The sequence below is a fragment of the Oncorhynchus kisutch genome, linkage group LG5 (assembly GCF_002021735.2).
Source record: "Oncorhynchus kisutch isolate 150728-3 linkage group LG5, Okis_V2, whole genome shotgun sequence".
Taxonomy (NCBI): domain Eukaryota; kingdom Metazoa; phylum Chordata; class Actinopteri; order Salmoniformes; family Salmonidae; genus Oncorhynchus; species Oncorhynchus kisutch.
This window is the reverse complement of record NC_034178.2, coordinates 37,995,414-38,017,737: the sequence shown is the minus strand read 5'-3', so window position 1 is coordinate 38,017,737 and position 22,324 is coordinate 37,995,414. Positions and strand designations below refer to the sequence as shown.

General features: G+C 46.4%; 1 protein-coding gene across 1 annotated transcript in view; it reads right to left on the bottom strand.

The window, feature by feature from the left end:
* Positions 1–478: 478 nt before the first annotated feature.
* The window catches only part of LOC109891011 (membrane-associated guanylate kinase, WW and PDZ domain-containing protein 1), a 59,499-nt gene continuing 37,653 nt past the window's right edge, over positions 479–22,324 (bottom strand). Inside the window, exons 11-21 of the mRNA XM_031823896.1 lie at positions 21,925–21,956; positions 19,202–19,448; positions 15,298–15,389; positions 12,629–12,821; positions 11,365–11,670; positions 9,470–9,673; positions 7,098–7,191; positions 6,899–6,992; positions 6,132–6,275; positions 5,089–5,227; positions 479–2,257 (exon numbers count right to left, since the gene is read on the bottom strand). Of these exons, the coding sequence (XP_031679756.1) occupies positions 1,149–2,257; positions 5,089–5,227; positions 6,132–6,275; positions 6,899–6,992; positions 7,098–7,191; positions 9,470–9,673; positions 11,365–11,670; positions 12,629–12,821; positions 15,298–15,389; positions 19,202–19,448; positions 21,925–21,956 (2,654 nt within the window). The 3' untranslated portion in view covers positions 479–1,148. The remainder of the gene's footprint in view (positions 2,258–5,088; positions 5,228–6,131; positions 6,276–6,898; positions 6,993–7,097; positions 7,192–9,469; positions 9,674–11,364; positions 11,671–12,628; positions 12,822–15,297; positions 15,390–19,201; positions 19,449–21,924; positions 21,957–22,324) is intronic.

The window sequence follows — 22,324 nt, the reverse complement described above, 5'->3', positions numbered from 1 at the left end:
ATGCACCAGGCCATGAACATGTTTTCAATAAGTTCTATCTATCTAACATCATTCCATCGTCAACCTGCCCGCCCTGAAGCTGACAGCTGATAGGTTCATTAAAGGAAAACCTCAGTGGCCCCTGTCTGCATCACTTTCTGTCTGTGGTCTGGGAGTATGAGAACATGACCTTGGTGTCCCCATCCACTGGCTCCTGTCATCGTCTTGACATCTGAGGACACAGCTTTCTTCCTCTCTCATTTGAAGAACAGAGAGCAAAGAACCACACTGGTTTATAAAACAGACAGATCCAAAATAACAACGCTTTACTTTGTTTTGAGGTATTATATTACTACTCTACCATTTTGTCATCTCTTGGGATATCGGCCACATTACATATTGGTAAAGTCTTGATGTAGTAATAAGACGCAAGACTCGCATCTAAATGTTCCACATTTCCACTGATTCATTCTAATACAATAATACCAAAAACAGAAGATATGTTTGATATATTATTTTAATTTTATCATCATCATCATCATCATAGTTCAACTTTATTCTCCCCTTCATTTGTTTAAAATGATCACCTCTGAATTTACACATACTGCACACTGTCCAAAAATATACAAACAAATGCAGGCTTGTGCTATAGTCTGGTCAAATGTCTAAAAACAGTGGCACTGGGGGAGAGAAAGAAAAGAGAAGACATTGAAACCGTAAAGACATGCACAGCATCTGTGTCAGTGGCACCAGTCACTGGGGCTGTGTAATGCCTACCTCCTTGGGCTCAGTGGAAAAGTACATACCACTTTCGGCTGAGAAAACACTCATCTCATATCAAACAAAGACAAAAGAAAAATACACTCATTAAAATAACTGTTAGGCACATCATTGTTTTTTTCAGTTTTACATTTTCTGCAAAATTCGGATAAATATACAATGCTTAACCAACTAACGACCCCCCAAAAAATCCAACAAACAGAAAAAGTTGATAGGTTTTGGAATCACTGTCTAGTAGGAAAGCAGGAATGTCATATAATCAATACATTTGGTTCATCCAAGGTCCAGGTGTGTTCTGCTGTGTGAAGAGTAGAGCTGAGTGGTGAGGGGGAACTGTGTTGCTGTGGGGAGTTGGAAGGGAGGCTGGTTGTGTTATAGCAGATGACCCATCAGATGCTCAGGTCTTTGGTGCCATCTTTATGGGCCTTCCGCTTGGGCTCCGGGAGAGCTTTGGAAGCACGGCTGGCATTAGACTTAAGTGTGCTGTAATACTCCTTCAGTCTGGGTGCTGCCGCTTCCTCCTCCTCCGGTTCTCTGAAGCTTCCGACAGGTGAAATGTCTCGGCCCAGGCTACGGGCTCTATGGTGGGGGTCTGGGGAGCGCGGCTCTCTCTCCACCCTCTCAGGCGAGCGGCCCCTCAGCAGTGAGCTGTACCTCTTGTAGGCGCTGTCTGACTCAGGGGTGTGGACCCTGGGAAGGATCTCCCCTCTCTGGCCACGGGCAGTAGCAGATAACAGGCTGTCTCCTCTGTAGTCACGCTCCAGGTTGGAGGCCCTCAGCAGAAGGCTGTCCTCCCCAAACAGGTGCTCCTCTCTGGACTCCCTCAGTCGCGTGACCTCCCTGTTGAGCCGGTCCAGGGCTGGGGGCTCCTGTAGGAGGCTCTCATCCAGGAAGGGGCTGGGCACAGGGCCAGGAGGCTTCCTCAGCACTGGTGCCTTCTCCCCGTTGGGCCTCTCTGGCTCTCTGTGTCGCTGTCTGTCTAGGGAGGGCTGCCAGTAGGGGTCTGAGGATTGGGTACGGCGGTAGCGGGTGGGGGAGTGGTGGTGTGAGCGGTGGGGGGAGCGGTAGGGGGACCGGTGGCCATAGGGGGACCGATTGCGGTGAGTGGACCTGTAGGGAGAGCGGTGGGTGTTGTGGTGCCCTTGGCTGTGTCTACTGTCTAGGGTGTTCTCTGCGCTGCGGGCCCGGCTACGGCCCTTATTCGGGGAGTGGTGTCCTCGGTGGTGAGTGCCGTGGGTATCCCCGCCAGACCTCTGGCTCTTGTCAACTTTTTTCTTGGACTGCTTGGAGGCCCTTGTCTCCCCAGACGCCCCTCCCTGGCTCTTCTTTTCCGGGGATCGGTGTTTGGAATGGTGGTGGCCCTTCTTGTTCTTGCTCCGTGATGGTTTGTGAGGGACTGGTGCGTTGGTGTCCGATGGTGCGTTGTTGTAGGGCAGGGGGCTCACTTCCGAAGCGTTTTGTACCCCTGCGGCTGTGCCGGCACCGTCGATGCTGGGGTCTGGAATAGAACATGACATACAACACAGGTTGCTGGATGAAACACATTGCTCTCACAGACTCCCTCCTGACTAGACTAGATCAACTATTGTGACCAATAACCAGGCTGCTAACATTATTTGTAACACTGCCAATTCTAATGTTAATGTCAGCAAACAAACACGGCTATATCAATTCTCCATTTGGATGCACAGCCACAGCTGATGGTGAGTTATTAGTATTGCTATGTATGAGCCAAAAGCAGCAACGTACTATACAAGGACTGGTGGAACAGTCCGGCTTAAATGAGCTGTAGGGGACCAACGGTTGGTTAAAATGCTGCGTGCTGCATGGTGTTGATGCTGATTGAGATAGTTTGACATCACTCGTTCATGCTCAGGCGATGCCTTCGATGTGAGATCAATATTTAATGCAGCTAACAAAACCAAGATGAGTTTTTGAATTGAGTAATGATGTAAATAATGTATGAGCGTGATTGGTTTCGGAAACAACATTGTGGTTGTAAATTAGTTTCACAGATTGGACTCCATAAAGAATGCAGGGAGTTGGCTCAGCACCCTGGATAAAGGAGGTGTACGGAATGGTTTTAGGGACTAATCAAGGAGATAAGAGACTATTGATCGTCATTACGTGACTGCGGTGCTATTGGTTCTTACCGGACTCTAACCACCTCACCCGATCTTTAAATAAACCACATGGGATGGTAATCAAAGTGTCACAAGACAGCTTCTAAAAGTCTTAGTAACTCTACTTGGATCTAGTTTTATCTCCAATGCTACGGTCATTAAAGGACTAACCACAGATACTAACTAGACAACTAAATAGTAAATAGCTTGAAGAGAGGAGAGAAACAGCAGTAGAGGAGGGATTGATTGGTTGAGTAAATGTCTAGAAAAGACAAAAACCTTACCAATATCCCACAACCACTATCACCAAACCAATGTGACATGAATCAAACGGATGCGTTGGAGACGCCATGTCAGCAGTGAACACGCCATGCCCAGAGGTTGAATGAGAAAGGTGGAATGTATGAATCCATTCTTACTGGTCAGCATGACAACAGCGGCGGCGGTATTGGCAATGCATTCTGGGTGAATGGATTCTTATGCATGGAGAGCAGAGGCACGGTACGGGTGAGTTGAGGCCACAGCACACAGCGAGAGAGAGAGAAAGAGAGAGAGAGAGAGAGAGAGAGAGAGAGAGAGAGAGAGAGAGAGAGAGAGAGAGAGAGAGAGAGAGAGAGAGAGAGAGAGCGAGACCGGAGGAGAGAGATGGAGAGGACAGCTACAAACCATGGTCTGATTTTGGTAGGAACTAGGATCTCCCAGCTTGTCATTAGAGGATCTCATACATGCGGTGAGATGGGGAGCAACCATCTCTGAAGGAAGGAAGAGCCCAGCGAAACAAAAGGAAAGGTAGAGAAAAAGAGAAAGAGGCAAAGGGTTTAGATTACTAAAACATTAGGCAGTTTATTTTTCAATGGAAAAGGTGTTTATTTGAACATTTAATCATTCAGAGAAAGAGACAGTCCAGGAAATAACACCATCCTTGAGTGAAAAGTTCTGGAACCAAGCACACACGTGACACCAACCCCATAGTGACAGCGAGATGCACACACGACACAGTATGAAGCCGTTTACATTGCCAACAGAAAATAAGTGACAAAGAGTGGAAACTAAAAATACAAAAAATAAGTATAATATACAACCTCACAGAGATGTCTTATTGGTGCAGGAAAGACAGCATATTCTCAGAGCAACAAAAGACATGAATAAAAGGACAACATTTTCCAAAATCAAAAATGCTATAAGATGAATTGTGACTATCAATTAACAGATCAATACAATTAAAATGAAATATACCATAAATATTATGGAAAATTGACAAAAATAAAATAAACATTTGGATTTAAACTTCGACAACTTCATGCAGCAATATACTTTGGAGATGAATATGTGGGTTGATTCATGGCTCTGTACATGAACAAAAATACTTGTAAAAATGTTTCTTTTTTTAGTTACAAAAATGTCTGTAGAGGTGGAGCTGAATTGAGTTGAATTGTCAGGAATGAGCAGAGTCTCCAGAATCACAGTTTTCCAATGACAGTTACACAGTAGGTGAGAATAAATCCATGGATTTGTGAATATGTCAAACAAAGTAATGTGAATTTCCCAATGAAATGGTAGAAAGTATTAGAATGCTCTCATTTCAAGACAGTCTCGACTGAAGTCCTAAACTCAGTAGCTTACATTCACCTTCAATAAATACCATAAATATGTCCATTACGCCATATTGGAGATGCAATCCAACCAGAGAGCATTTCCCAGTTTAACACGGGATGCAATAGATCAAGTTATTTTTCTTTTATTACACTAAAAATATACTTCAGCAAGGACTCAATAAACATACTGTATATCCACATTTAGAAACACTCATCTTTTTAGATTTTTTTTCTCTCCTCAAAGTTCTTTCATTGTTTTTTCTTTCTTTCCATGTGACCCTCTTTTTCCCAAGGGGTTACATACACCACAATCATCCTTGGGGCGTCCCAGAAAGCCCTGCTCCCCAAGCCGAGCCCCGCTCAGTGACACACAGCAGAAGGTTAAAAGGTGACAGCAGTTGACCCAGACCCGAAGGGAGCAAAACCAGACACACCCAGTGGACAGTGGAAGTCAGTGGAAGGCCCAGAGCACAGCACAGGACATAGCAGGACAGGAGAGGAGACAGGCGTCCTCTCGTATACCTAACCCGTCCCTCCCCCACGGGGAGTGTGTGTGTGCGCTCAGGGGGTGAAGACGGGGGAAAAGGGAATGTTTTCGTAGATTGACCCACCATATTCAGGCACCGAGCCGTCGCCCCGTTTGAGGACTAGGCGGGCGCGGCGACCGCCGTTTTTAATCAGTTCGATGGCGCGGGCGTGCTTCATGCCCTTGGTGCTCTCACCGTTTATCTCCAAGATCTCATCTCCCACCTGAAGGAGAGAGGGAGACGTTGGAGGAGGGAGAGGAGAAGAGTGGAAGGTAGTGGGGTGAGACAAAGATGGGGACAGAGTGTTAAGGACAGAGGGGTGAGGATCGGGAGGAAAGGGACAAGGGGAGGAGGAGAGAAGGGCAGAGGGGGTGAACAGGGGAGGAAAGGGACAAGGGGAGGAGGAGAGAAGGGCAGAGGGGGTGAACAGGGGTGGAGGAGAGAAGGGCAGAGGGGGTGAACAGGGGAGGAAAGGGACAAGGGGAGGAGGAGAGAAGGGCAGAGGGGGTGAACAGGGGAGGAGGAGAGAAGGGCAGAGGGGGTGAACAGGGGAGGAAAAAAGGCAGGAGGGAACAAAACGTATGAAAAAGGTGACAGTGGGGAACATAAGAAGTGCCAGAGGGAGAAAGGTTAGAGTATAGTTAAAACGTAAAGAACAACTACTCTGTCTGCTGTGAAGGCATACTTTCTATAAATCCACAATGGTACAAAAGGAAAATAAATTGTGTCAAAGAACTGTAGGTTTGCCTCATGCATGCAGAGACAGAAAGAGGGAGAATGCTGTTCTAATTCTCTTTTCTTCCCTCTGCGCCTCAAGTTATCTGTCAGTGTTCTCTCCGTCGGGGGAATTCCACTTGTACAGAAATGGGTCTCCTACTGACACCTCTCTCCGCCTCACAGAACCTGGGCCTATTCATACCTCATCTAACATGCCCTGCTCAGAACAGTGACACACACACCTCCCTGACAGATGCCCTTGCTAACATTCAATGTTATTTACATACATCACATACTCACAAATAATAAAGGAAATCAATTAACCATGTAGGACTCAGGGGAATGGTAAACTATATGAGTGGAATACATATGATGCATCAACTTTAGATTTCTATGGGGGTCATACATACCTTCATCTTGCCATTGCGTACAGCTGCTCCATCCTCGGCTAATCTCAGCACATACAGGTCCATGTTGTACTCATGACCTCCTCTCAGGCTGAACCCAAAACCTTTGTTCTCTCTCTCCAGGTCCACCGAGTAGAAGCCAGCATCCTGAGGAAAAAACACACACATACACACGGCAATGTCAGACTGGTGATTCAGCGGTGGCTAGACTTGCCAGTGTGCGTCTGTCTGCGGATGGCTCGTATTTCAGTGTGGGGACGAATGCCACCTTAAGGAAAGTCACACCTATTTGATCGGACTTCGAGAGTGGTGGTGGGTGAAATGAATAATAGATGGATTGGACTATGGGGTGGTTTGAGGCAGGCAGAGAGGGCACACAGAGCCACAGACACTACAAGGGCACTGCCAAGGACACAGACTCAACACCCTCCCTCCCTGCTCTGTTCAGGAACTAATCAATATGATATCAGAATAAAGCATCTCCCTAGTGTGACAAACACTTAAGAGGGAACACATTGCTGTAGGGCAGGGATCGTCATCTAGATTCAGCCACAGGCCGATTTTGTACTTGAGGGGATGGTCGTGGGGCTGGAACATAACTACGAATAATTTGTAGACTGCAAATTGACCGCAAGAAGGTTAAAATCATGACTTCCTGGTGTTTTTACAGTCGCATGTCGAATTAAAAATAATAATAATAATACAAATTTGGCCTGCAGGCTTGCCAGTTGGAGACAGGTGGGCCTTGGCAATGCTGGACAGATCCTTACCTGGGCTGGAGGTTGTGTTGTTGGGGCAGGGGGAGGAGGGGCCTGGGGGGATTTGAACTCAAAAGAGGACTCCTGTTTTGGTTTGGTGTTGTTTCTGGAATGAGAAAGATGACAAAATATTGATAAAAAAATCTTTGGTAATAGGCATACATGTATGTAGGACCTAATTGCGTAACATGTATCACATAATCCCTCTCACCTGGGCTCAGGTGTAGCCTGTTGTTGAGCTGTGTGAGTAGTTGTTATAGTGGCGATCTTCTCAGCGTTGGTCAGCAGTGATGCATTAGAGGACTCTGATGAGAGAGAGGGAGCGAGAGAAGGAGAGAGAAAGAGAGCAGGAGAGTCAGGGGCCCGAAGACTGAACCATGCAAAATACAAAGGGAGAAAAAATTGGAAAGAGCAGCTGCACTACCCTTCATAAGCCATTCAGCGTTGTGTAAATGTGACGTTCTACCTGCTACACAGAGCGTGTAGTTTTGAGAGCGTCTTCATTCTATTTTCCCCTACTGTATAGTACCATATTCATTCATTATGCGTAAGTCCAATAGCTTTGGTCCAGTACTCATTAAATTACTGCTAGTCGTTTTACTTAATGATCCTCTAATTACACAAGTTGCTTTTGTTTACATTGTGAACCTAGCTATTTAATGTAGCTAGCTAGCAGTAGTAGCTTCTTGACTTCATAAATCTTCGTGAAATAACAAGTTGTGTATAGTCGAGGCCATATGCAACCAAAATGAACTTTATTTCTCATTATTTCTATTCACAAGATAGAGCGAATGACCGCGACAGCCATCAAGATTTGAATCTCGCCGATTCTTGAGCATGGACGCTGCCATTGGAAGTGACGCAACCCGAGCGCAACACGGGCAGTGAAACAGCTTTCATTGATTTCAAAGGAAGCATTTCCTCAGCGGCTGACGGTTGGCTGATGCTGGAACACCGATAGCTATAGAGTAGCAGGGCCATTACATTTTCTATCTAGAATTGATTCAAACAGGGATATACGGAAGCCTGGACCGGAGGAAGTGCTATACTCATGGCTTTCATCTAATCACATCATATGGCATCATTTGTGTAATCAATGACGCATGCTTGACCGTAACCCTTAAATAAACACATAATATAATATTTTCAATGCTTGTTTGGGATACTATAGGCCTAGTTATCAAGTTTAACATTGGATTTATTAACTACAAAAAAGGTAAAACGTGTTTTTAATTCTGATGCTGCTCTGCACACACAAGCGTGTTCACTTACTAGCTCAAGCTTGTTAGTTAGCTAGCTCAAAGGATTCTCGAAGTTCCTTCATGGAAGCCGCTCCTAGGTATAATTCTGTGGATCTAATTCAGATAATGCATGTCATAACAAGATGCCCAGCGATTGATTCCTGCTCCTTAACCCTCTCTCGCTCTCTCCCCGCCCGTACAATTTCAGTCACATCTTGTGCCATAGGCTACACTTGTCTGTCCATAGATCCACCTGATCTATCCTCACTGATTGGTAAAGTAATTTAATGAGCTCAGTGTAAACTGTTGATATCACAGGATAAAAAAGGAACGATGTAAACCAGTACTTTTTGGGGGTTGAACTGGTTCAGAACTGTATTTTTCTGGTCAGAACAGTGGAACAGAACAACAAAATATGTGGTTCGTTTCAGAACGAAACGATTGATAAATAATTTTGGTTCCAACCCCTGGTGTCAACTGCCTGCAGCCGAGGTTCCATCCTCACACACTCCCTCCCTCTCTTTTCCTCCCTCAATCTCTGCATCTCTCATCCCGTACTCCTTCTCTCCCACTTTCCTCGTTCCATTGCGCTTTCCCTTCCTCCCTCCCCACCCCCTTCCCAGCCTTTCTCACTTTCTCAAAACAATTGTGGCTCAGTATAATCATGTCTCTTCAGAAAAAGGCTTTCAACCGTAAAAACAGTCCAAACAGCAGCAACATGGACAATTTCGCCAACATGCAGGTTGACAAAGACTAGTGTTTACACTGGCGTTCTCCCTGCATCTCTCACTTAATCAAACAGCATGCCAGGGTGATCTGTCAGTGCAGTGTAACAAGAGCTCTTAGCCCCAAGAAAGACACAAACGCACACACCGTTACAGCCTCTGACAGCTGAATTACTCTAGAATGTTTCAGGAGAATGTGAAATGCACGACTGCACTAGAAAGTTCCCTCCCATCCAAGAGAAGCAGCTCTGTCAACATCGCGGGGGTGATCAGACTAACTAGAACACTGGAAATGTAAAAACGCTGTGACGGTGATGTACTGAGATAGGCTTTCTTCTAGCAAAAGGTGTATACTGTACATTCCAATACAATACAAGTTGACATAACTGATGCAATGCACAAATAATCCTATGACGCAGGTTGATCCCAGCTGCTGAAATCTACAGTTTTAGGTCTAGATCTGCCCAATCCTGTTCCTGGAGAGCTACTGTAACCCTCCTGTAGATTGTCACCCCAACCCTAATTATAACCAACCAGCTAATTAGTACAACTAGTTGTTCTAGATTAGGGTTGAAAAGAAAACATACAGGCTCTCCAGAAACAGGGTTCTGTCTTACCGTCTCCAGGAATGATCCTCAGCGTGACCGTGTTCCCGGCCTCCTTGATCAGGTTGACGATGTCCGAGTGGGACTTGTTGGTGATGGAGCAGCCGTTGACGGCCAGGATACGGTCTCCCACCTTCAGCTTCCCACAGCGGTCCGCAGGGCTCCCCTCAATAATACGACCTATTTTGTGGGGCATGGCCACACATGCATTTCCAGCTTTTTGCGTTTGTGTGATTCATAGTGTGTGTGATGTGACATTGTTGGTGGTGGGGGTATTGTTTGAAAAGAGAGAGAGAGAGAGAGAGAGAGAATAAGAAGAAATAGGGACAGAGGAAGAAGAGGAGAAGAGAGAGAAAGGAAGACAGAAGGTTAAGGGTTAATTCACCAAAGCCACGAGGCCAAGTGCCAACAGACTGTGCCTGAATCTCCCGTGAGAAGTGGAAAGCATTGGTCAAGTGAGAGGGAATGTTGAATGAAAAATGCCTTTACATAGTCTATATGTACTGCATTCAAATGAATTAGGACTCCATGCTAAATACTCAAGGTGTCACTGAGCATCTCTCTCTGTCAACAGTATGTACTAGTGCTGCTCCAAAGGACACGGTCTTCTATTTGCATTAGTGAATCTCTCCTGACATCCCTTGTACAGCTGAAACCTAATAATGAGGAAACTATGTCAACTTTCAGCTCTGATGAGACAGACACCTGCAGCTGCAGCCTAGATTACAAACGTACAGACAACACAGACAACTTCTCTGCCAAGGGCCCTCGGGTCTTCTCCTACCCACAATCCTCAGCGGCACAAAGGCTTCTACCCTACTAGAGAATGCCTCTCAATCATTACAGAGAAATATAAAACATATCTCCTCCATCCCTCTCCATCTCTCTTCCTCTTCTTCATTCATGGAACTACAAAGACTAAATCAAGTCTGTTTCCTCCCTCTGCTGTCAGTAACTCTAGTCAAGAACAAATCTGTAATGCTCAACTCATTGAGTTCTGAACAAACTAGAAGCTTTGTTGGTTTCACCGCAGAAGGATCTGTTGGTTTAACGAGCTAAGAGAGGATGGATAGATATATCGGTGTCAGAGTAATTGGGATCCATACAGATCAAATGTAATGTCTCTACACTATTGATCAATAACCAATGCGCTCCTCTTTGATATGAAGCCTGGAAGATAAACAAAATGGTACAAACTTGCCAACGCCTTCCACTTCAGTACATGAAGATGTGCTTTGCCTGGTCGTTTGACGCCCAGCGAGAGTTACGTTAAGCAGTGTTTCAGCACACCCAACCCAGAGAGACACCCTGAGGACTGGTCAGGTAGGTACGGAGCGTGGCAGCGAGATCTCTCTGTTGCAGTTACAGGCAGAATACACACCACAGCGAAAGACACCAGAGCAGACAACGGGGCATGCTGAGGGACAAGCAGAGCGGGAGGACAGTGGGAGAGGTTCTATCCATCTACAAATGATCCCACTTACAATATCACAACACTCTTCCCCTTATTAAAAGAGCATCTGAATTATACAGGATATTATGCAACATGCTCTTACTTGTGATCAATTATGAAAGATAGTATAAATATTCCAGTTCTTTGGGTTTCAGTGTCTCTGCTTGACAAAATGAAAGAAAATAGAAGAGGAACACCACTCGCTAGAAGATGGAAGAATGAGGATGAAAGCTATTCACCAGAAATATGGGATATTAACAAACTCATTTGCATAGAAGTAGAGGGACAGTACCCAGTAGTCAAAGAGTGATTAGTTACAAAAAAGATATGTTCTACTGTATATTGAGAGGAACCTTTGTGTGTGTGTGTGTGTGTGTGTGTGTGTATACAGTACATGCATATGTGCTACTGTACCTATATTTAAGTACAGAAAGTTAGAGAAGACGGGTGTTACCAAAGGTGGTGCCAGACTCGGGTCGGGACACAGAAGAGACAATCACAAATCCGAAGCCCTCGTTCTCTCCGCGGCGGATCTCCACATCGTAGGGCTGCAGGGCAGTGTTGACCACGGTGCTACCCGAGCCCCCCCCGCCCCCTCCGCTGCCGATGCCACTGGTGGAGCCACTGCCGGAGCTGACCGTGTTGAGGGAGTTCTGGCTGCCCTGGGGGGTCCGCTTCTCCTCTGTCAGGGAGGGGGCCTGTGTGCTGCTGTGGTGGGACGAGGCTGGGGACGGGGGCACCTCGCCCTCCCCTTTAGACCCTGAGGAGGAATTGACACAGGTACTTTACAGTAATAGCACACAGCTCATAACACTAAAAGAAACACTAAATAAAATATTTTGCTAATCAACATTGACACCGGTGCTCCTCTCTACCCACTCAGCCTGGCGTAATGATCACACTGGTAGCATGAAGCAGGTCTACAGGGAGCATGCTGCTCTAACAGCCACACTTTCATCTATTCCTCCCAAAAACATCTAAAGATATGGATTGCATCACAGCGGAAGGTTTCCTGGCATTGAGGCAGTGCTTCATCCCTCTGACAACCATGATGCCCTCGGTCTGGACGCTCTCATCAGTGGCTGACAGGCAGGCTGGCGCGTGGCGGGAGCGGGGGAAGGTTGGGACCCTCTTCATCACGTTTAAGGAACTGTATTTATCCTGCTGAAGGGCAGAGCCAGGCTGGGCGCGTTGAGGGCCTCTGATAAATGTTTCCCCACACAGCCATGGACTTTTGAAGAGCAGCGGGGCGACCCTTCAAATAGCAGCCCTGTCCTCGGGCCCTTCACTGCTCTGATGGAAAAGAAACATGGAGCCTGGAGCAGTGGATTGCTCTGATGTTTCTGCATAGACTGCTGTTGATTGTACTACTGCACAGACAGCTGCTCATCTGCTGTTTGTGCTATATTTGAAATAGGAACATTCTGAGACAGATTATCGAATTCTGTTCTACATAAGATTCTACCATGATCATTAAGCAATGTGCAGAGAAGACAGAATTACCGGTAAAATGACTGGCAGACAACCTATCAAATTACAGTGTCTGATTAAAGCCAACACTGCTACCACAGATTTCTCTCCATCTCTTGCTGTTGAAAGACAAGGTCACACAAATCACTTCTGATGCTCATATCATGTAGCTGTTATTTGAATGTGTTCACTCTGGATAAGAGTATCTAAGTGAAACTTAGATTTAACTAGCTGCTGTGTTCCCTTACCGCCGTAGCCGGTCTTCCGTCGCACGGTGAGGTTGACGTGGCCCTGCTTGGCAGCCTGCTGCATCAGCTGTACCACCAGCTGGTGAGACTTCCCCACCACCGCCGTGCCGTCCACACAGATGAGCTCATCCCCCGAACGCAGGCGCCCGTCCTCATCCGCCGCCCCGTACTTCACTATGTGCCCTATGTAGATCTGGGGAGAGGGGAGGAGAGGGAGAGGAGAGGGGAGGGTAAGAGAGGGGGAGGAGAGGGTAGGAGAGGAGAGGGTAGGAGAGGGAGGAGAGTGTAGGAGAGGGTAGGAGAGGGAGAGGGGAGGAGAGCGGGAGGAGAGGGGGAGGAGAGTGTAGGAGAGGGTAGAAGAGGGAGAGGGTAGGAGAGGGGGAGGAAAAGAGGCGGTGGGAGGAGGTGAGAGAATGAAAGAAAAGGAGAGGACAGAAGAGGACAGAAGAGGTTGTTGATCAATCAACAGCACGCCGTGACAGAACATCAGCATGAGATATTAAAGTTTGTTGAAGAATACTCTACCTCTTAGGTAAGATCATTTTAGTACAACACTTTCTGGCAGCACTAACACACCAGGTCCAGCTAGAAAGCTGGCTAGTACGTCTCCTCTCCTCTTTCGCCGCTTGGCTGCACAGCCTGGTCTAAATCTCTTGTGTGTCATTATTTTCCTTCTTCAAAAGCTGTACAGACCAGCTCACAAGAACAAACAACTTGGCCTCTTTAAAAGGGGAATAAAGTGTCGGGGATAGATATTCTTCTCTCTGATTGAGGCTGCAGCAAGGAGATGAAAGAGCAAGTGAAGCAACAGAACCGAGCTGAGACGTCAACCACCACCACACGCAGACCGACACTGCTGCTGTAGTTGATTCATCTGGCTCCAACAGAGGAGTTTACAACCATCAATTAGACAGTAAAATATGGCACACAAAGACGCTAAAAATATATACAACTCTATCCTAAATATTTGTAATAATAAACTGAGAAGTCTCATAATAAATGTCCAAGACCAATAACTAGGTACTTAGAATCTGTTGAAAGGTGTATTATTTTTCAACTGAATTTAAAATACCTATTGAGAGAGTATAGATATACAGTACATTCGGAAAGTGTTCAGAGCACTTCCCTTTTTCCACATGTTGTTACATTACAGCCTTATTCTGAAATGGATTCAATAATTTCCCCCCCCTCATCAATCTACTCACAATACTCTATGATGAAAAAGCGAAAACAGGTTTTTAGAAATGTTTTCAAAATTATATATATATATTAAAGAAAATAAACTTAACATAATTATTCAGACCCTTTGTTATGAGACTCGAAATTGAGCTCAGGTGCATCCTGTTTCTATTGATCATCCTTGAGATGTTTCTACAACTTCACTGGAGTCCATCTGTGTTAAATTCAATTGATTGGACATGATTTGGAAAAGCAGACACCTGTCTATATAATGTCCCACAGTTGACAGTGCATGTCAGAACAAAAGCCATGCCATGAGGTCGAAGGAATTGTCTGTAGAGCTTCGAGGCACAGATCTCGGGAAGTGTACTAAAATTTTTATTCAGCATTGAAAGTCCCCAAGAACACAGTGGCCTTCCTCCTCCTTATATGGAAGACAATTGGAACCACCAAGACTCTTCCTAGAGCTGTCCGCCAAGCCAAACTGAGCAATCGGGGGAGAAGGGTCTTGGTCAGGGAGGTGACAAAGAACCCAATGGTCACTCTGAAAGAACTTCAGAGTTCCTCTATGGAGATAGTAGAACCTTCCAGAATGACAACCATCTCTGCAGCACTCCACCAATCAGGCCTTTATGGTAGAGTGGCCAGACGGAAGCCACTCCTCAGTAAAAGGCACATGACAGCCCGCTTGGAGTTTGCCAAAGGGCACCTAAAGACTCTCAGACCATGAAAAACAAGATTCTCTGGTCTGATGAAACCAAGGTTGCTCTTTGGCCTGAATGCCAAGCGTCACGTCTGGAGGAAACCAGACATCATCCCTACGGTGAAGCATGGTGGTGCAGCATTATGTTTTTCAGCGTCATGGACTGGGAGTCTAGTTAGGATCAAGGGAAAGATGAACGGAGCAAAGTACAGAGAGATCCTTGATGAAATCCTGCTCCAGAGTGCTCAGCACCTCAGACTGGGGTGAAGGTTCCCCTTCCAACAGGACAATTACCCTAAGCACACAGCCAAGACAATGCAGGAGTGGCTTCGGTACAAGTCTGTGAATGTCCTTGAGTGGCCCAGCCAGAGCCCAGACTTGAACCCGATCGAACATCTCTGGAGACCTGAAAATAGCTGTGCAGCATCGCTCCCCATCCAACCTGACAGAGCTTGAGAGGATCTGCAGAGAAGAATGGGAGAAGCTCCCCAAATATAGATTTGTCCAAACTTATAGCGTCATACCTAAGAACTGAGTCAAGGGTCTGAATACTCATGTAAATGTGATATTTCAGTTTTTTTTATACATAATTTGCAAAAATGTATGAAAACCAGTTTTTGCTTTGTCATTATGGGGTATTGTATGTAGACTGATGAGGGGGAAAAAACTATTTAATCCATTTTAGAATAAGGCTGTAACCTAACAACATGTGGAAAAAGTAAAGGGGTCTGAATACTTTCAGAATGCACCGTGTGATGTTAGTGTGTGGTTGAATCCTCCAACTCACAGGCTCTCCTGGCTCGTTCCCTCCCAAGATCCGGAACCCGTAGCCCGTGTCCTTTCTCCACAGGAAGATGTCCTGCTCCTGGAAGTCAGGCACTGCAACCAGAGAACCATCCATCAGCATCGATCACTACATTCTGGATCATTACATCACAACCCACACTTTGTAACCCCTCCTCCCCCTTTTCCTTTCAGAGGAGAACAGAGGCAGAGGACTGGAGGAGATGGAGGGAGGGAGCTGTTGATGTAATTCATGGCTTTAATGAGCACATAGCACACCTGCAGTTCCTTCTGAATCAGGCCAGTGGTCCATGCCTCACTCAGCCTCTCTACTCTACTGCACTGTTACGGTAGCCTCTACACCACACCACTGCCTCACTCAGCTTCTCTACTCTACTGCACTGTTACGGTAGCCTCTACACCACACCACTGCCTCACTCAGCCTCTCTACTCTACTACACTGTTACGGTAGCCTCTACACCACACCACTGCCTCACTCAGCCTCTCTACTCTACTGCACTGTTATGGTAGCCTCTACACCACACCACTGCCTCACTCAGCCACTCTACTCTACTGCACTGTTACGGTAGCCTCTACACCACACCACTGCCTCACTCAGCCACTCTACTCTACTGCACTGTTACGGTAGCCTCTACACCACACCACTGCCTCACTCAGCCTCTCTACTCTACTGCACTGTTACGGTAGCCTCTACACCACACCACTGCCTCACTCAGCCTCTCTACTCTACTGCACTGTTACGGTAGCCTCTACACCACACCACTGCCTCACTCAGCCTCTCTACTCTACTGCACTGTTACGGTAGCCTCTACACCACACCACTGCCTCACTCAGCCTCTCTACTACACTGTTACGGTAGCCTCTACACCACACCACTGCCTCACTACTCTACTGCACTGTTACGGTAGCCTCTACACCACACCACTGCCTCACTCAGCCTCTCTACTACACTGTTACGGTAGCCTCTACACCACACCACTGCCTCACTACTCTACTGCACTGTTACGGTAGCCTCTACACCACACCACTGCCTCACTCAGCCTCTCTACTACACTGTTACGGTAGCCTCTATACCACACCACTACCTCATTCGGCCTCTCTACTCTACTGCACTGTTACGGTAGACTCTACACCACTTCCTCACTCAGCCTCTCTACTACACTGTTACGGTAGCCTCTACACCACACCACTGCCTCACTCAGCCTCTCTACTGCACTGTTACGGTAGCCTCTACACCACACCACTGCCTCACTCAGCCTCTCTACTACACTGTTACGGTAGCCTCTACACCACACCACTGGCTCACTCAGCCTCTCTACTGCACTGTTACGGTAGCCTCTACACCACACCACTGCCTCACTCAGCTTCTCTACTACACTGTTACGGTAGCCTCTACACCACACCACTGCCTCACTCAGCCTCTCTACTACACTGTTACGGTAGCCTCTACACCACACCACTGCCTCACTACTCTACTGCACTGTTACGGTAGCCTCTACACCACACCACTGCCTCACTCAGCCTCTCTACTACACTGTTACGGTAGCCTCTACACCACACCACTGCCTCACTCAGCCTCTCTACTACACTGTTACGGTAGCCTCTACACCACACCACTGCCTCACTCAGCCTCTCTACTGCACTGTTACGGTAGCCTCTACACCACACCACTGCCTCACTCAGCTTCTCTACTACACTGTTACGGTAGCCTCTACACCACACCACTGCCTCACTCAGCCTCTCTGCTACACTGTTACGGTAGCCTCTACACCACACCACTGCCTCACTACTCTACTGCACTGTTACGGTATCCTCTACACCACACCACTGCCTCACTCAGCCTCTCTACTACACTGTTACGGTAGCCTCTACACCACACCACTGCCTCACTCAGCCTCTCTACTACACTGTTACGGTAGCCTCTACACCACACCACTGCCTCACTCAGCCTCTCTACTACACTGTTACGGTAGCCTCTACACCACACCACTGCCTCATTCGGCCTTTTCCTCTATAGCCTGAGGAAAGTGTAAATATCTAATAACTTCCCATCAAAAGAAAATGATCTATTCCCAAAATACCTTCAAATCACCATTCAAAGCAAGAGAGGAGAGGGCTGTGAAATTCCCTTAAGTACCTAACTTTATCAAACTTCCATATTTAGGATCTCTTTGAATATTTTCCTTTCGGATGCCTTTCAAGACAAAATCCTTCTTCACTTTGTAGGTAGGTGACAGGAAGTCTCTCCCTAGCACTCAGCCAGCTCACCAGTATGCCAGCCTGGTGCTGTATTACTGAGAAGGGCCTCAGCAGTGCTGCTCCTCAGGCTCAGTCAGGAAGCCCCTAGCCGAGGAGATCTGAGCAGGAGGGAAGAGGAAGAGGGTGGCAGTACTGGAGCTAGCTGTCAGGGAGGCACCAAGCTGCTACATAGCGGTGCACTGCAGCGACTGACAGCTCATGGGTCACGTAGCACTGGAGGTGGGCAGACCACCGAAAAACACGGTTCCAAGCAACAGCCTGAAGCTGTCTGTGTGTGTGTCCATGCGTTCAGCCCCCCCATGGGATACAACATGTAACTATACAGACCTCCACAACTAAAGCCACTAAGAGCCAGCAGGGAGGGAGGGAGAAGGGCAAGAGGCCAGCTTGGCTGAAATCTGTTCCAGAGTCAACAGAAGAGCTCACAGTGTAGAGCTAGCCCTCTTTCTACCACACTGGGACTCAGGGTATGGCCGAGATGGGCATGGCACAGGCTAACCGTCTCAATCTTCTCGTTCACAAGGGCCCCAGCTAGGCACTTGGCAGCTTATCAGATCAATACAGCAGCTCAACTTCTAAACCACTGGCTAGGAACAGATCCATACTAAACAAAGATTATTCAATCTGCCCAGCTCAGACTGACTCTGGAGAACAAGCAGATTAACTTCCCATCTCCTCTTCCTGATCTGAAGAAAGAGTGGCTAGTATCCACTATCCAGCTAGCACCACCAAAATGGCATCTGAGCAAACATCAAGCATGGGCAGACTTTGAAACTTACCCAACCTGCATTGCTCAGGTTTGGAAAATTGTGGTCATCAAATGGTGCGTTTACAGGCTCAGCTCTCCCAGGCTTTGATTTCAGAATCTATCAGGTAAACATGTCATCACAATGGTAATGAAGTCCTATTTCCTCAGGACAGGGATGTACAAGTGCTGAATAAGGCTGAGTTGACTAAACAATCCCATATTCTTCTTCCTTGTTTCTTTAGAATTCTAGAATTGCTCTCCCCTATCCTCTCTCACTTACTTTGTCAGTACCGTACCTAGTTCCTCTCCCTTTAGGGCCTCTAAGTAATGAAACCTTGATGAAAGCAGGAGCACCAGAAAAATGATTAGAGCTTGAACACTCTGGACCCTCCAATACTCAAGAGGGCGACTGACAGCGGTTGAGAGATATTCCTGTTAATTGGGGAGACTTGCACCCGTTAGCCTCACTAGACTACCAGGGAAATATTGGAGCCGCCACCACCACCGCAAATTATATCCACATTTCTCTGGAGCTGTGTTCTAAAGAGTAGCGTAGAGGTAAACATGGCACAGTCCGTTCCAGAGAGCACACTATTTACTGATAATAACACACATGGTCAAGGTTAAACGGATCAGGAGTGTGATTAGCATCACCAACTCTCCTTAGAGGCTGTTGTTATCACTCTTCCTCCAACTGCCACAATGCTCTTCAAACAGTCCACACCCCTAACCCACCAAGTTAACACCCACTCTAGGTCAATATACAAAAGACGACAGGATACTATTAGACAATATGTCTTGGGTCACCAGCCCCGGACTGCAATACCAACCCGACAGGACAGTGGGCGCACCCGAGCCAACACCGAAAGTAAATACTTACGCCTACTTTCATACATGCTCCTGGACTGGGCCCAGATCTTGAAGGGGTCCGGTTTCCTCTGGATGGTCCCGTCTGCCTGAGCGTCCTGGGGAGGCAGGCCGGGCAGGGGCTGGGAGGGGGGTGGGGGGGCGGCGCTCTCGCTGAATGGGGTGGCCAGGGATGGGTGCACAGGGGAGTCAGTGTGGGTACTCCGGTGGCTGGACACACTGTGCACAGAACTGTTCTGACTGTCCTTCCTCGCTAACTGCTGCATGAGGAAGAGGGAGAGGGAATAGAAGGAGTAAGACAGGGAGAGAAAGGTGGCGGGGGAGAAGAAGGATGGTCAGAAAGAGAGATATAGCATAAGAAGGAGGGATAGAAAGAGTAGGAGAGAGTGTTAAAGATAAATAAATACGTATTACAGAAGTCAGTCAAAATACATCTGTTTTAATCAAGGCCAGTGATGTCAACCAGAAACACATTCTCTAACAATACCCAAGGCATAATCAAGCAGATTTGTTCATGAGATTTATTTTGGGGAAAGTGAAGAATTCAGTCAAAAATCCTAACAGAAGAAAAAACGGAGCTGGGCTGACTAGAGTATAGTCTATTCCTTTTGTTCAACACAGAGCTGAATACATTAATGGTAGACCCTATCCCCCAATGCACGAGGAGACATTCAGAGACATACAGTAACAGTGAGAAGGGTGTTTAACTGAAGAGTGATGTAATATCATTTCAGCAAGCCATGAATGACACCCACAATCTCAGAATGTTCTGAATTTGTTCCTGTAGTTAGAAACAGGTAACATTGGCATTCCTGAAACATTATTTCGTTGAAATGTCATTTGATTTTGGAGAACTAAGCTAATTGATTGCACCCAAATTGATAGGATTCAGTTAATATTCAATAAATAAAGTACCCAACATCTGATTTGGATCACTGCTGAAAGGTGTGGTTTGGATCACTGCTGAAAGGTGTGGTTTGGATCACTGCTGAAAGGTGTGGTTTGGATCACTGCTCTGGTGATGTCTTTTTCCCCAAAGGTCATTGAAATTGCTTGCATTATTTACCATAAAGAAGTGTGGAAGTAACATATTTGACCACTAGATGCCACTGTTCTTGCTATATCGCAACATTCTTTTATCCATTTTGCTGGGCTCTTAAATGTTTACGAAATAGGTAATTTCCTGTGCAACTTTGGGTAGAAAATTCAAGCCAGTCCTCCATGTCTGTGCTTGCTTATTGATGCACTTGTTTTAAATTGTGCAGGGCTCATTTGTAAAAGAGTCTTTAGTCTCAATATGACTTCCCTTTCAAAATAAAAGGCAATAAAAAGCCAATTCAGTTTGTCCTTCTCTTAGCAACCCAATGCAACCCAATCCAACTCTCCTTGAACAGTCCAATAAGTGGCAGCTCTCAGAGGGCTAACCATATTGTGAAAATCGCATATGAAGACTTTTCCTACAAGCCCAAAACATTGATGCAGAAATGGGCTCGTGACTGAAATGTTGTAACCATACACAAAGGGGTTGTTTCTTGGACACAGATTAAGCGTAAAAACAAACTGAATTTGTTCTTACGCAGACTGAATTGCTTTAATGGAGGATTTAAATTGTGATTTGCTGATGTATTTTCATCATGAGCCAAATCTATAGGTTTTCTACCCAAGTTACCAAAGGAAAACTGAGAAAATAGTGAGGCGGTAAAGTAGGAACGGGGGCATCTAGTGGTCAAAACATGCTACTTTCACACTACTTTATGGTAAACAATGCAAGCGACTTCAATTACACATTTCTCTGTACAGGGCAAAAAACCCATAACCAGATTCACACGGAATACGTTAAATAGCATGAAGAAGCAATAATCCAAACAGTGAGAACTGATACTGTATTCTGGTTGTCGGGGCGGGATTGGCATGGGGGGTCTGTAGGTGGCTTTTGAGTAAAAAAAAAAAAATTCTCCCATGTCTTTCACATTGGTAGGAAGAAGTTTGGTCAACATAAGATGTTGGGTACGATATTTATTGAATTTTAATTTAATCCTATAAATTAAAATGGCCAATTTGAGTGCAATCAATTAACCTAATGTATGTAATTGATGTAATTATATTTCAGCAAAAATAATTCAGTAATGCTAATAGCATCTGTTAGTAACTACAGAAGAGATTTGAGAACAATCTGAGCTGGTGGGTGTCGAAATCCTTTTCTTGTGCTTTTTGAGGTGGAACGACCCGGAAGGAGGGGAAAACACAGAAGCACAAATCCACCCCCCATTCTTCCCACATACAACACAGAGAGAGCACACACGCAGCATCTCCCCCAAGAGATTGGCTACAGGGAGAGGGTAACACAGACTGACAGTGGTCCAGTCTCTAGCAATCACATGACTTCTCCATACTCTCTACATTGGGGCCAGAAATAGAAGCTAAGAAGAGCTGGACCACTCTCAGAAATCAACCCTACACTTGGACCACAAGTTTGGAATGCTTTTTCCAAGGCTGGCCTAATTTACTCATCTATTTACCTAGAATTCATTAAGCCAGGAGAACATGGCATAGATAATGAAACAAATATCCATGAGCAGGCCTGCTCTGCCTACCAATGGGTCAACATAATCAACCAGTGCAGCATTATCATCCAGCAAAAAACAGTTTCACCCAACACAACATTATTCCTGACCCAGTACACACGTCTTTAAAGGAGATGTGGATGGGGGAGGTATAGATATTTTTGGCACTCACCAGCTTTGGGCTCTTCTTTGCAGGAGCCACCCCTGGGAAACAATATCCAGATCACCACCGAGAGAGAAAGAAAGAAAGAAAGAGAAAGAAAAAAACGTGTTAACGACACAATAATATTTCACCTTCCCCACAGGTCAAAGACGAAGAACAAAACCCCAGCGTGGAGCAGACGGGGGACTCCAAACAGGGACTCCAAACAGGGACTCCAGAGGTGGAGCAGCGCTAGCCTGCTTGTCTCTGCTTGAGTTATCTTCTCCCTCTCTTTCTCTGGCTCGTTCCTTCGCATCCACCCTCCCGCGCACCGCGTTAAAGGGGGCAGCGCGATCTATCTGCATTAGCACGGCGGCTGACTGCTGCAGCAGAAGAGGGGCCAACCCCGAGGGCTAACCAAGCGCTCCGC